Raw genomic sequence first — 14,710 nt, 5'->3', positions numbered from 1 at the left:
GCTTTAAATTTGTCCGCTTTGGATGCTCTAACGGAGGCAGTTTACAGAACTATGATAACTGTTCTTGGTACAGAGCTACAAATTTGTAAACATAGTGCTTTTATTTCTTTCAGACTTGAAAATTTTTGAAAATTCCTTTCAAAAAATCTGGTCTTAAATCAATAGTCCACTTCCAACAGTCACTAGAATTTGCTTTCTTTCACATGCAACAAATTTTATTCAAATCATCCCAGTGGTGATTTCAGAAAAGTGTTTCTGCGTTTTACATGTATTTGTATAGGCCGCAACGCAGCTGGGCCCGAGCTAAAGCTTCCTCTAAACTTAACCAAAATATCGCATTGTAGTGACAATGAACAACCATGTCACGTTGTAGTGACTGCGAACAACCACAGCAGCACAATGCAAGTCACGGAAACTAACTGTTCATTAGGCGAACCTGTGCCCAGCTAAACAAGTAACAGTCGTAACAATTATAGCCATGAGCACACATGTGGATCATCAAAGTCTGATCTGCAGGTCAAGCATGTCAGCTTTTTATATATGCATGACTCGTCGAAGGTTCCAGTGCAATAGCTGGTGCCTGCGTGCATTCCAGAAAGTACATCGCTATCCGAATTCTGCGAGTACACAGTCTGCTTACACAAGCTCGGCGGCAACAGATAGAACCAACGAAAACATTTGAGGAAGTTTTGATTTATATAGGTGCGTCTTGGCGCTTAAAGATAACTTAAGTTGTTAGCACTTGAAATGTGGTCCCCGAAAAAGCATGAACAAATTATAAACAATGTAAGCATGTGAATATAAAGGCAGGCTTTCTAAATCGCTCGTCTTCAGAAGAAACTTTTAAGACATATTTCCAGAATTTACCAGAGGCCTTAACTTCTGGGGAACTTGTGTCATCACTGACAGCTAGATTGAAGAAATGTATCAAGAATCTGAGATGGGTGTATTAAGACATTTTATTACAAAATGAAGCAATTCTTTTTTCAATGTACAATAAAAATAGCCACACTGATTGTCAAGCAGCTTTGTCAAAACTTAAACTGAGAACGATCACTTACCAGCACAATGGAACATAAACAAAAATATGTTACAATAACTTGTAGGCAAAACAAACATAAAAAAACCAAGCTTGTCAATTTATGACAGGCACAGCTTATTAAAATTCCTCACTGACTTCTGGTTCCATAGGTTCTTCAGCTGCATTTTCTTCGCTCTTGTGGGAGGCATCCTAAACGAACAATACAATTTGAACAGTTAAGTACAAGACATTCAGAAGCAAGTTCAAACACCTAGGCTAGAACTAGTTCACAACTCGGCGCCTCACCGAATCATTGCCATCTTCGGCATCATCTGCAGGTGCCATTTCTTCATCTGAGTCCTCACGTACTGATTGTGTCAAAATCTCTTCACCCTGTGCAAGCCATGGAATACAATTCTTACAAAACTAGGCCACTTAAACACATCAAAATTCTTTTTTATACAATTAAGCCTCGGTATAATGAAGTATTTAACTTTTTATATGTTCTTGTCTAAAGAGCACGTATTTATGAGTGTGTGCTACGGTGGACCAACATATATCAGTACCCTCAAGTTCTTGGAACGAAAGAATTTTCATAAGTGGGGGTGTTTGTGAAGAAGTACTCACAAAGTAAGGAACGCAAGAGCAGATGACAGTGCAGCAGTCCTCAACAAGAGGAAAAGAAAGACAAGGGAGGCTCGTGCAGCGAATGAAAAAGGGGCTCGCGCAGGAGAGATCGTTGGAACGCCGGCATAACTAGGGCCGCAAGGCCTACGGAACCCACATCTACGAGTGAGGCTCCCTTGACTGGGCGTCTGTCTTCGGGACAGAGAACATCTCGAGTCGTTGCACGGCATGGGACCTCAGAGCGGCCTGCTGCAACCTCGAACCTGCATCTATGCGCGAGGTTCAGGAGACTGGGCATCCGTCATCGAGACAAAGAGCATCTCGGATCGTTGCCTTGCACGAGGCCTCAGATTGGCCTGCTGACATCTCAGAACCCACTTCTACACACGAGGTTCAGGGGACCGGGCGTCTGTCATCGAAGCAAGAAGACGGCTTGGGCTGTCTTCTTGCATGAGACCTCGGAGCGGCCCGTTGCCGTCTACGGAGCTGTGGGCCGTCCACCTTTTCCTGTCCCGTACTGCTGCGTCTACTTTTCCATGCCAGTCATCACTCTACCAGCGAGTGTTCCACCTCAAAGGCTCTATGAGTTTCACCACACTCCGGACTTCAGCTGCAACCTCGTGAGACTACTATTTTTTTTTTTTTTTTTTTTACGAACAACCTTGCATGCGTGGTTCTAGTTGAAGATATTATTCGTGTTTATGTGCCGTCTAATATAATTGTCGTGTGTTTCTTAATCCTGCACCATCTCCTCCATCTTCCTCGCGTCACACGCCTTGCAACGTGACAATCCTACCGTCACAAATGGCAATAAGAACCTATCGCATATCGCCCAATGTGTGCTTTGGGTGCGAGTGAAAGCTTTTGAGGGCAAGCTGAAAAGGTTGGTGGCTTGACGAGTCCTGTCCTTCCATGGGAGCAAAGGGAAAGGGAAGTGCACATGAGGGGATGGGGGAGGGAGTGGGGGCAGGTTGGCATGCATCTTTTTTTTCTAGCACGGCTGTCAGTGCAGCTAAGTGCGTATGTAGCCTGCCCGCCCTGTTTTGAGGTTATTTCCTGCATGTGCAAAGGGTGGACTTGCCGAGATGCCGTGGAATCATGCGCACGGTCTTCACGCGTGTTTAGTACTGGAGGTTCTGTAATCTTGAGTTTCACAGACATATCGAAATTTCAAAATTTAGAATACTGAAATTTTGTCACATTAAAATTCCACCTTTTATGCAAATAAGCACAGTCACTGATGGATTTTTTTTTACACGGAAGAGGCCACAAATTTATTTGAATAATTGGGAAATCTGAAAATCAAATTTGAATGAGAAAAAATTTCATTTTGTTGAATTTGAGAGTCGGCAACAAAAGTTATGGTTTCATGCCCCGTTGACAATATCTTCACATAGGAGGTACGCAGCGAAGCCAGCCATGCTTTCGAGTCCACTCCACCTCTGCGGCTAATAGTGCCACTCGTAGTGGGACGATGCTATAATGAAAAGCGCCAGCAGTGGGGAGCTAATTTTTAATCTGCCTCTCACTATAACGTGTCTCAGAAACTCAAGATTATGCAACCTCCAGCACTAAATGCACGGGAAGTGCACATGACGCCATGCCATCTTGGCCCGCCCACTCTTTGCACATGCAGCAGGTTACCTCTAAAACACAGCGATAACTGCGTATGCGCTTGGCCGCGGTGACAGGCATGTGTAGCCATGGCTGTGCTAAAAAGGACATGTGCGCCAATCTGCCTGCCAACGGTTATCTAACCTGCACATTACATGAGACACGACCTGCCCAGCTCTATTGTTTTCTCTTAATGCCAACTAGATTACCGGCTATACCCGTTTACTCTCTGATCCAAACTGCTCTTTTTCTGTCTCTTAACATTATGCCTAGCATTCTTCGTTCCATCACTCCTTGCATAGAATTTGTACAGTTCCTTGAACAATGAACTTTCATTTGCAGGCCCAAGGGTCCACACTGGTGAATTATGAAAATGTGAAAGATTCTTTTGAAGATCAGTTATCCCAAACATTAGAAAACAAATTTAGCTTAACAAAGTTGGCCTGGATTCCAGCCACACATTACCTTCAGGTCCCGGTTCTTGAGGTTCCCCACCCAGAAGGCTTCGCGACAGTGGTTCACTGTCAACATGGCCTTGACACGAAAGACGAAGCCCTCCAGCGTCTTGCGCACTGCGGGCACTTGCCCTGTCAGTGCCACATCTTTCACTAGCTGCAAGCAAGAAAAGGCATACAAAGCGATTATAGTTAAATAATCAATGTCTGTTGAAATAAAGCACATTATGGCACCAATACCTTATCTATTGCAATGGTAAAGTGGTCATTCAGACTTGGCGCAATTGATTGACAGGAAGCCACCTGACTGTAGTTTCATGTAATTCTGTTGCGCTAAGGGCCTCTAACCCAGTCCTTTATTACTGCTTAGATATATTTATGCTACACCTCTAAAAGACACAGTGAAAGTTTCGAACTTAATAAAAATTGAGCACACTGTACCTTTACAAGATATGATAGCACTGCAAGGCTTACTACTCAGCATGACTTGGCACTGGATGCACCGGTGTAAATGGCTAACAGCATTCCTTGTGCAGTGCCATGCACGCTGTCATGGCACAGCTCCATGAACGGTGTCACCCATAGACATCAACGTGCCCAATGCTGAACCACACGAAATCTCACTAAAGTGGCCATACATTTATAAGTGATTGTTCAAGAATACCGCCCTAGGTGCCCAACACACTGCGTTTGTCAGCCTGCCATGGCCAGCACTGGAACAAACTGCACACGCCCCGTCTTTTTTGCATGACACAGGTGCGTTCCCAAGCCAAACGGTGCACAAACTCTTTACCTTCGAGTGGCTGCAGATGTGCTGGAGGTACCGAGTGCTCTGCTGGAGGTTCTTGAGAAGAGCCTGCACTTCGGCGGGATGGGACTTGAAGAGCGAGTCAAGCAAAGGCATGCCATTCCGCAGGAAGGAATCTAAGAACTGGCGTCCAAACTGTTGGCAATATAACAGTGCAAATAATGATTAATTTTAAAGGAACCCTGCAACACCTTTTCTTCAAAACTGAAAACACCTTGCAGAGCCCACGCTCACTTCAGGCTGTTTCAGTTAGTGCCTTTCAGTGAATGTACTTCTGCAGAAATCTTTTAAAACAATCTAAAGATAAGCGAAGTATAAAGAGTCCAACATTTACTTTTTCCATTCCTCTTCAACACAATGTTTCCGCTACGCTGCAGCAGTGCTAATAGCGATTCCCTGTGTATTGGTCCTTTTTTGACCCTTTCTTCTTTCTGCAGTGCCTTTATGGCAGCCCTTCATGGTTGGCACCAACAAATATGCCTGACAGCAACAAAGGAGTTGTGACAGAACAGACGAGACACAACCAACCGCTACTTCCCTGTATGCTAAAATTTTGGAGAGATGTGCAAGTGTGTGCAAGATTCTGTTCAGCAGTAACTGCTGGTCACGAATGATCACACAATGGCTGGTGCCCATGGGCTCTTGCACAGGCCTGTGACGCCATAGATGGGGCGTGATAGCGGGGGCCTCAAAAGCCGTATGAGAGATAGAGAGTGCAATCTTCTATCCGAGAGTGTGGGCTCCCTGCTGCATTCAGCGGTATATTTAGCTGTCATGTTAATGGCAACATTGTCTACAAATCATAAACATTCTCTTACCATGTTCAAAAAGTGCTGCAGTGCCTTCTAAAACTATCTAATAGGGAATTTAAGAACTTGACCTTTCCTTGACCTTTCTACTCAGTGTGGCAGAAATGTTAATACAGCAGAGTTCCGTTAATTTGATTTTCGGTTAATCCGATCCCTACCCAAGGTACTGGCCTGCGCCATGCATCTCTATGGGTCCAAACTTTTACTATTTCGACTCTAAAGCTGGTCTTCGCCGGAAAGCTCAAACTTGACCAGTCAGCACGCACACACCTGAACCCTATGGTGACCCCAGTAGCGACTCCTTTAGTGGCAGCGTCTGTCTTGACAGAGCTTAGGGGACAGTGAATGTGGTAAGCACACATCATCTCCCGCCGAAAACGGCTATTTTTGGCCTGCCCTAGGAGGATTTTCAAGCAATAACTGTAGCTCACAAGGTCTGAGTACAGTATCTACCCGACTTTAAGGTGTGCCTTTCCTTTTTTCAAGAAATCTGGGCCGGAAATCGCCCTTCATGGCACAATCAGACACGAAACCAAAATTGCGTTTGTGGCGTTCATATGCTTTACCACATACATAACACTACCGTATTGCGGTAAGGCTGACTTTACGAAACTGGCCACCAATGTGCACCACATATTAAAGACCCTCGCCCATTTTCTTGCTAAAGAATCGGGTGTGCAATAGATTTCTACTTTGTTTAGGCGTTTTATGTCATTTCTAAATTAGTTTTCTACTTTGAACAGTTAGAAAGAGGGCGCGCGTTTGATTTGGGGCCATGTAAAAATAGAGCAAATACTGCCGAATGAATTAGTGGTGCGTTTTGGCATTTCTTCTGCATCTTGTTTAATTCAACCCACAATATAATTCGATCAATTTCTCTCGTCCCGTCGGGGTCAAATTGATGGAAGTCGACTGCACTACAGAATCATACAGCACAATTCTGAATTCTAAGCATGCTGTCATAGTTGTGTAACCACAGGCCAATGCAGGGGCGTGAACAAGGATGACGACCAGTAGCTGCCACATGAGAGAACCTTTTCGACTCCAGAACTGGTGTGATAAGTCCGTCATTACTCTCATCTCATATTAAGCATACAATAAATGCAGCTGCGGTACCGTCAGAGCACACAAGTCTTTAATTTTGTGCTGTTCCACTGAGTGGTCGAACACAGTCTTAAATGTGACAGTGTGTCGTGAGCCAGTAGTGACAAATTCTACAACTGACTCTGCACCATAATGGGTTTCTGCAGAGGCTTGGAGACTAAGCCTTTCACTGCCACTAGGGCCCCCACCCTCGTACAGCCCCTGCTACTCCCGAGTACAGTCGTTTTCAGTTTACAGCTATCTGCCTGTCTCTCTACAAGCAAAAGTTGCAAAAAAAGAACAATTCGTACCGGTTCTGCTATCTATGAAGAGGTCATCTAAACATATCAATTTTTTGTAAGTTTAATTTCTGACTGCAGGTTGTGCAAATGTCTTAGTGTTCTGTCGCTCTGTCTCAGCAGGGCAGCCATGGTGAACCAGTGTGGCAATTCCGTCTGCACCGTGACAGGCGAAGAAATTTATGAACTGTTGATGATTTATGAATTGGAAGAAACTGACGACGAACAATCAGTTTCTATGTAGTATGAAACGTCCGCCGAACCGATATGTGCAAAAATAAAAAAGAAAAGAAACAACAGCCGGGGCTGAGGATGAGACTGGCAGCCATAGCTATGGCCAATGTGGCAATTCCATCCGTGCCGGGCTTTGGGAAACTAAGGAAATTATCATCTGTTCGCCGATGCTTAAATAGAAGAAAAGAAAGCAATGACAAAAAACAGCTTTTATGTAGCACAAAATGTAATTAAACGAACATCAAAAAAATCTTGGCAGGGGCTGAGGAGCAGTTTAAAAAAAAATTTTTGGCAGTCAAAAGGTTAGACTAATAGTTAATTGGCATAGATCATGGAACACCTAGTCATCCTGATAATCTAGAATGGATTTCACACTCAAGGCATATGTTGGAACCCATAAATGCAAGCCAGACTAAAGTGGCAAGCAAGGGAGGTTTCTGAGTCATGCCGATGCCGAACTCTCTGCATGGCGGATTGTCTGCATTTTCACAAGCACACTTTCAATTCCAGCTACACTTCATGCTTAATGCCAACATAATGAGAGAGTGCTTACCTTCAAACAAACAGCCATGTTCTTTCGCACTGATAATTTCTGAAAAAGTAGAGCAGAAGCAAAGTGAGCAACTCTCCTAAAGAAATCTTCAACCCTACATTGTCTGAATGCAACAGCAGGATCCATGAGACAAAGAAGAATACAATCATTCTGTAATTTCTCAGGCTAACAAACAGATAGGCATGGCATGTGATCACAATTTAATTTTCATTTACATGGTCTACAAGGACCTAAACAATATACTGTGTAATGCCTTTTCATACCAGGTGTCTTGGTGAAGAAGAACTCTTAAAAACCACGCAGTAGAGATGAAGATACTTTTTCTGTCAAAACACAATTTGTAGCAGTGGACATCATAATTTGCGTAACATCTGATGAGATTATTAATTAACTAGAATTCACAACTTATTTTCCTGACTAAGCATTCTTCAGTGGCAACATGCATGCAGTAGTAAATAGCTCAGGACTAACCTTGGCCACCTAGGGTTTTTCTTTACATAGTCCTCCTAAATCTAAGTAAACATTGTCATTCTTGTGCTTGCCCCTATAGGAATTCGTTCAGCATGGCCACCCTTTAATTTAATCTTCGAATAACTGAAACAGATCTTCAATATTTTACTAACTGCAGCGAAAGATGAGAAGAAACGCTCTGCACATATGTACTTTAATTATAGGGTTTTACCTGCCAAAACCATGATCTGAATATGAGGCATGCCGTAGTGGGGAAATACGGATTAATTTTGACAACCTGGGGATCTTTAATGTGCACTCAATGCACAGCACACAGGCATTTTCGCATTTCGTCCTCATCGACATGCGGCCGCAGCGACCGGGATTTGACCCTGCGACCTCGTGCTTAGCAGCGCAACACCACAGCCACTAAGAAGCCACGACACATGCACATAATGTATAACAGCGCTGACCTTTATGACCTCCACCAGCTTGTGAAAGATCTCGACAGCTAGGGTCCACTTCTCAAGCTGCTTTACCTTTTCCTAGAACAAAACAAAACAAAGCAGGCACTCACTTTAAATTTAATCTCCATCTTTGTAGTGTAGAAGCCAAAAGGTTTTCTTGAATGAGCACCCATACCTCTTGGTTCGTGGCCACTTTTACAGAGAGGCTTTGGACACCATCAGCCAGGTTGGAGAACATTGTCTTGTAGTAGACATTGAGAGTAGATCTGAGGAACAAAAGGAAAGGTTATTCGTAAAGCACTTCCACAGCAATGGGCCATTATGCACTGACGATTGGCGGTCCAAACCTGACAAAGCTTCTCTGGGTGCTCTGGAGCTCTGGAGAACCTCAGAAAAAACCTTTATCGAAGAAAGTACACGTACACATAAAAGAAGGAAAACTTGTGCTTGTTATAAATTAAGATTTCAAGCAGCTTATATTTTTTCTTAATGGTAGGGGTCGTGAGTGATGCTGACTTCAAGTATTGCTGGCGATACATTATTAGACACTTGAGCAAACTGCAGCTGTTCACGGTAATTTTCAGAACAAGGACAAGGAAAAGCTGAGTTTCCTCTCAGCTTGGCGACGGAGCATGAATTAAAATGCATGTTGTCTGGTCATGCGTAGTAGATGCAAGAAATGTACTGCGATTCCTCAGTACTTAGAATGTAAATAAATCCAGCTTCCAGAAGTTGCTGTACACGTGAGATGGCACAGCCACAAGACACAGTTGCAAAGCACAAGAATTAAAATTCTGAATCACAGCAGACAACATTAAGTGTGCACTGACACTGCACAGCTGATTACTCTAGTACATGCCCTAGACGCAGCTAAACAGAACATGAAAAGAAAAGGAAAAGCGTTACGTCTATTCAAAGCTTAGGTGAAGGACACAAAGAAATTTTAATACAGCATTATTTCATGTGTCAAGTGATATTGAGGTGGAAAAAGAAAAAGAAGTGTCCAACGATTACGATACTCCCTAGTGCGAAATTTGAGTGCAGCTAGCTCTATACGTGTTTTCATTTTGCAATTGAGCCTAAGAATTTGAGACCAAAATCACCGCACTGACTAGCAGTGGGCCAGTGCCATTAGTGCCTTCACAGAGGGAGGGGCAGTACGGGAACGCTGGCATGAGTGGCATCGGTGCCAGCTGTTAAAGGGCACCTCACCATGTCTGGCCATTTTGAGCTGACAAGCGCACAGCATACAATGCGCGCCCCAACGATCGTGTTTGCAAAGAATTACATCGCTACCTGCTGCGAAAAGGTCCGAAATTTCAATCCGAACGCTGTTTTCCCTTCTCGCGGCCGCTGCGCCTACGTACTTGGGTCTGCAGTGCGACATCGCTCGTGGTGACACGTGATTTCAAGAATTATTCAAGAGAACATCTGTTATCTGCGTGATCTGTTGCTTGAATTGACGAATTGAAGTTCCAAGAAATAATAAAACACAAAAGGAATGTCTGCATGTTTTTTGTTTTATTCATACCGAAGCAAGATGTACTTCCGCTTCGTCTGCTTGTTTGCACGGGCGTGTAGTCACGTGCACAGGTACCGAAACTATGCCATGTTCTACCGTGTTCCAGCGCGTGATCATGCTCTGTGATCCGCTTGTTCTGCCTCAGTATTTGTGTAGCAATGAATTATACTGCTTGTCAATTGTCCTTGTGCACAGTGCGCAAAATCGTGCGCTGCGCGAAACCAGACAATCACAACAGCTCGTGCACAGTGCAAAAAAAAAAAAAAAAAAAAAAAAAGAAGGGGGAGGGGCAAGGAAAAAAAAAATAAAGGCGGGTCCCGTGATGTATGCATCACGCGATCCTCGAGGTCTGGTATGGGAGAACGCAGGAAAGTAATTTCGCTTGCGGAGGCTAGACGAGGCGAGTGGAGAGAGTGTCTCGCCTCCTGAAATCACGGGTTCGTGACACTGGAATATCTATATCTCGGCTATTAATGAGCCGATGTGAAAAAATTTTGCAGCAGAACGCTCCCCATAGGACACGTAACAACATTCAGTGTATAACCAAAATTTGCTATGAGGCCTGGTGAGGGGCCCTTTAAAGAAGACGACGGCGAATGCATGAGCAGTGGCACGAAAAGTGGCAGGAGCATATTCTTGCGGTTATGCTAAGGGATGCTGAAAGCACTAGCAGTGGCACAAGCACGTTTGCGTGGTTACGCCGAGGGACGCCGACACCCAACCCAGGAATGGGCGCCTCTAAGGAGCTGCCCTCTAAAAAGAACTTAACTGTGCTATGCTTCAGTTTTTGCAGCTTGTTTTATACAAGGTACGTATTCATGCTTACACAGTTGCTCCAAAATTATGCAAATGTTACAAATAGTATTATTACTGCCGACATCATTGTCATTAATACTCTTGCCTTTTCTTGTGATCACGATTTGTGTCTTCAATGAGGCTGACTATGCTGATAGCACCCATTATTAGCATAAAATGTGAAATATGTTTTTGCCCCTTTCACTTTCCACCACAACACATAACCCAGAAATGAACACACATAAGCTTAGCAATGTGAATTCCACAAAGCTGTTGACTGATGTAGCGGTAGGGCAACCGTCTCAGATATAGGGCACCCTTGAACTATCACAGCATTATTTTCTCAAATGGTTGCCAAAGTGCTTCTGTTTTACATGCAGTATACCAGCTGGTGCAAGCCATGGGAGTTTCAGCTCCAGTTCACAAAAGGAATGGTTCGATTAATTGAAACAAGCAATAATCGTTACTACTGACGGCCCACCAAGATTGGAGGCCTCTTTCCACTTATCCAGCAGTTCTGTATGACAGAACTAAATTATGCATGTTGTTTTTACTGCACATTTGCTTACTAAAGGACCTCGCGATGCCTCTAGTGCAATGAAAACGCCAAAATCAGGGTATTTTATATTTTAATTTGCTTTTGAAATCAGTTTCCCCATCGACTGCAGCGTTATAATAAGATCAACAGTTTTTGGCAGTGGATGGGATGCAAAGGCATGTGACTTATTCTGTTCATTTTGCAACGTTCGGCATAAAGAATATATTGTGTGTTCATGCTATACATGCAATGACGACTTTAAAAATAACATGTCCTGTGCTTCTTACAGCTAGAAAGAAGTAACACATTTCTGCAATACAAATGAATTTAGTTTGTAAATGACACTAGGTGCGCTATCCAACATTCTACACTCAAAATATAACACAAAAATAAGCATTTTAACGTAGCATACACTTATGAGCAGTGTATAAGGTTACTTCTTTATATTTTGACAAGCATCTAATAGCTGTTCATAAAATTGAGTCTGCATGACAACTAGATGGCACCACGTATCAAGCAAAGCTATGAAGGGAAGGCCACAAGGAGAAGAAAACTCCTTGTAAGGCAGGATATACGCCACATTTTGATTGGAAGCAGCATAAGTCCTCGCTGGGTGAGCAAAATACAAAAGGGTATGCCTCTTTCTGTCGTTTGCTTTTATACTGAGTTCGTAAATTGAATTCCTTCTGTATGCCCGTGTCTATTTTCGCATTCACTTCAGGATAACACAAGAAATTCATTGTGATGCAGAACTTGGTGGATATAAAACGGTTGCAGGGCCCCTTTAAAGGGACACTAAAGGCAAATACTAAGTCTACGTGGATTGCTTAAATACAATTCCAGAAACCTCGCAGCGCTTATTTCACGCCAAGAAAAGACTTAGTTTACGAGAAAATTGCATCTGAACAGTCCGAATGCCTTTTTCGAAATTCAAACCTCCCGCCACCCAACCGAGGGAGTGGTGACATTGCCTACGCCATCAGCACCCTTTGCTGCTGTCGGTGAGGAAAACGGCGCCCGACAGACGGCAGTACCGAGCCAAGACAAAGCGGTGAATTCGCCGCTGCAGCTGTCTTTTTGTCAAGTGGCATAGACCGTTCGGGCATCCCGCGACATCACATGGAAGTTGAATTCTCTACTACTTGCAGTTTATGCGAGTTTCGCGAGCCAGCAAAACTTGCGCAGCACTACGCGATAACGAAACTAGTGAAACGCGAAAGCGTGGGCGGTGCTTTCGAGCGAAAATGAAACCTTTTAGCCATCCACGTTGTTGTCAAGGGTAATTTCAATTAGTTCTTTTTTCTAAAGAGATGAAATAGAACTAGACAAGTAGCATTTTATTTAGTATTATAATACAATACAAGGATGTTTTTTGCAACAAATGGTTGAGTACTAGTGACAGAATTTAACTGAGGAGTGCTTTCATCATTGGGCAAGTGCTTGAATGACCCAGGGGAGTCGCTAACCATGTCCTGCATTTTCCTCAATTTCTCTATTATTAAGGCTCTGTTTGCGATATTACTGACGCCTTAGAGACTCTTGAACACTAACACTCTTGAACACTTTAGCTCGATTTAATACATGCCTTTGGTGTTCCTTTAAAGGAGCTCTGCAATGAAATTTCGCACCATATAGAAAGCCTTGTTGCAAATAGTACAGATATAAGCCAGCCTTTGGGCAAAATTTTACATTTCAAAATATAATGAATGCATTATGAAAACCTAGCAAAAATAGACATTTTTGATACTGAAGCTGACACAAACAAATGTTGCCATCAGCGCTCGCAGGAAATTGTGCGGAAACCAGAAAATTGAAAATCATTGCAGCTCCATGACACAACCACGAGATCAGGCGACACCTGCAGAGTGGTAAAAATCTCGTGGTATTTGTGTCACACCTGCTGTCAGCCAAGTGCATGCATCGTTGGCTAATGTACTATATTTAAAAGTTGTCAATAACATTAGGCAATTACCTTCTCTGCAGCTTTGCCAGGATTGCTTCAACAGTACAGACAACTTATTTACAAGAAATTCAGCAAAAGGTAAATTTAACTGCAGTTGGACTTTAAGCTTACCCTGTTAAATTCCTGAGTCATTGTGTTCTGCTCATCTACTCTAATACGCTAATATCTACTCATCTGAATGAAGTATACAGCATTCCAGCCACAGGGCCAATAAATGGTAGTGGTGCCTTACTTGTCGAGTGTTGGAAACTGCTTTGGCTGCTCTTCCTCCTGCTGAGCTGGCGGTGATTCGTCCAGAATACTGGGCAGGCAGTCAGTTGCAAGTTGATGTAGGCTTTGAAGTACACACTCAGACTCCGACAGGAATGTGCTGCGTTGTAAAAAAAAAAGAAAACGTGAAGTCAGCATTAAAAGAAGTATGGGGGCCACAAGTACGACAAAAGGTTATAAGTCCGGAAGTTCCCATCAGAGAGGTTGAGATTTGTGCAAGGTAAGTAAAGAAAACCTAAACAAAGTGCTATTGTGTTTATCTTATGAATGCTTGCTGTCTATTTACTATTTCATTCAATCGTGTCAAGCATCTATGTTAGTTCTGCAATAACAAAATTGATCTCTGGACTTCGAGAAGTCAGGCAAGTGTTCCAACATTATAACAGCAGACATCAGAAAATATGGAGAAAATTGAAAGCTTAGTGCGAACTCCATAATACGTCAAGCTAAAAGTGTTATGATGAAAAAAATTTACACACAGACATACACACACACACACACACACACACACACACACACACACATATATATATATATATATATATATATAAGCAAGCAATCCGGTGCAGAAGAACTAAGAAGACATGGCTAGACACTGAACAGGCTGAAGTTCTAATTCTCAATTACAGGAGTGACTTAAACATTACTTAATTGATTGAATTGGCTTCTATTCTCCTGGAGACCATTGCTGCATCCCAAATATCTTTCTTTCTTCAGTGGCACAGTTGCCAACTCTCCCGAGTTGGTGCATCATTTAAAGCAAGAAAACTGGCAAAAACAAAGTAAGACAACGAATGACAACAGACCTGAGCATGACCTGAAGGCACTCGTTGAAATGGGCTCCCTGCGGCCTTTGTGGCACATTCGATGAGCCGACACGACATAGCCAGTTGCGCCGAAGAAAGCCCTCGGCGACATCACGAATGCCACGCTGTTCCAGCGAGTACATCTGAGCACGGTCAGCAACTGTGCCAAGAAGTCGCAGGAGAGCAGTTGCACCCGCTGGGTCTGTCACGGACTCGGCAAACTTGGCAAAGTATGAGAAGGCTCGCCTAAAAGGAAAAGGAAGTCAGAAGCTGCTATAAAAACTAAATAACTGCAAAGTTTTCTATGCCTGAAAGGAAAAATTAATGTAGAATACTAAAAAATAAATCAGTGAAAAATTATGCCTGCAGGTGCTTCTAAATGTGCACCAAGAAGAG

The 14,710-nt window shown here is 43.2% G+C and overlaps 1 protein-coding gene across 1 annotated transcript in view; it reads right to left on the bottom strand.

Moving 5' to 3' along the window:
* Nucleotides 1-940: 940 nt before the first annotated feature.
* Fancd2 overlaps nt 941-14,710 on the bottom strand; it is an 84,570-nt gene continuing 70,800 nt past the window's right edge. The window contains exons 34-42 of the mRNA XM_075682096.1: nt 14,315-14,560; nt 13,471-13,608; nt 8,596-8,686; nt 8,427-8,498; nt 7,504-7,542; nt 4,511-4,660; nt 3,728-3,874; nt 1,328-1,414; nt 941-1,231 (exon numbers count right to left, since the gene is read on the bottom strand). Of these exons, the coding sequence (XP_075538211.1) occupies nt 1,160-1,231; nt 1,328-1,414; nt 3,728-3,874; nt 4,511-4,660; nt 7,504-7,542; nt 8,427-8,498; nt 8,596-8,686; nt 13,471-13,608; nt 14,315-14,560 (1,042 nt within the window). The 3' untranslated portion in view covers nt 941-1,159. The remainder of the gene's footprint in view (nt 1,232-1,327; nt 1,415-3,727; nt 3,875-4,510; nt 4,661-7,503; nt 7,543-8,426; nt 8,499-8,595; nt 8,687-13,470; nt 13,609-14,314; nt 14,561-14,710) is intronic.

This window comes from Dermacentor variabilis, chromosome 2, assembly GCF_050947875.1.
Source record: "Dermacentor variabilis isolate Ectoservices chromosome 2, ASM5094787v1, whole genome shotgun sequence".
Classification (NCBI taxonomy): Eukaryota; Metazoa; Arthropoda; class Arachnida; order Ixodida; family Ixodidae; genus Dermacentor; species Dermacentor variabilis.
The sequence above is the reverse complement of the archived record's forward strand: the minus strand, read 5'-3'. Positions and strand labels throughout refer to the sequence as shown.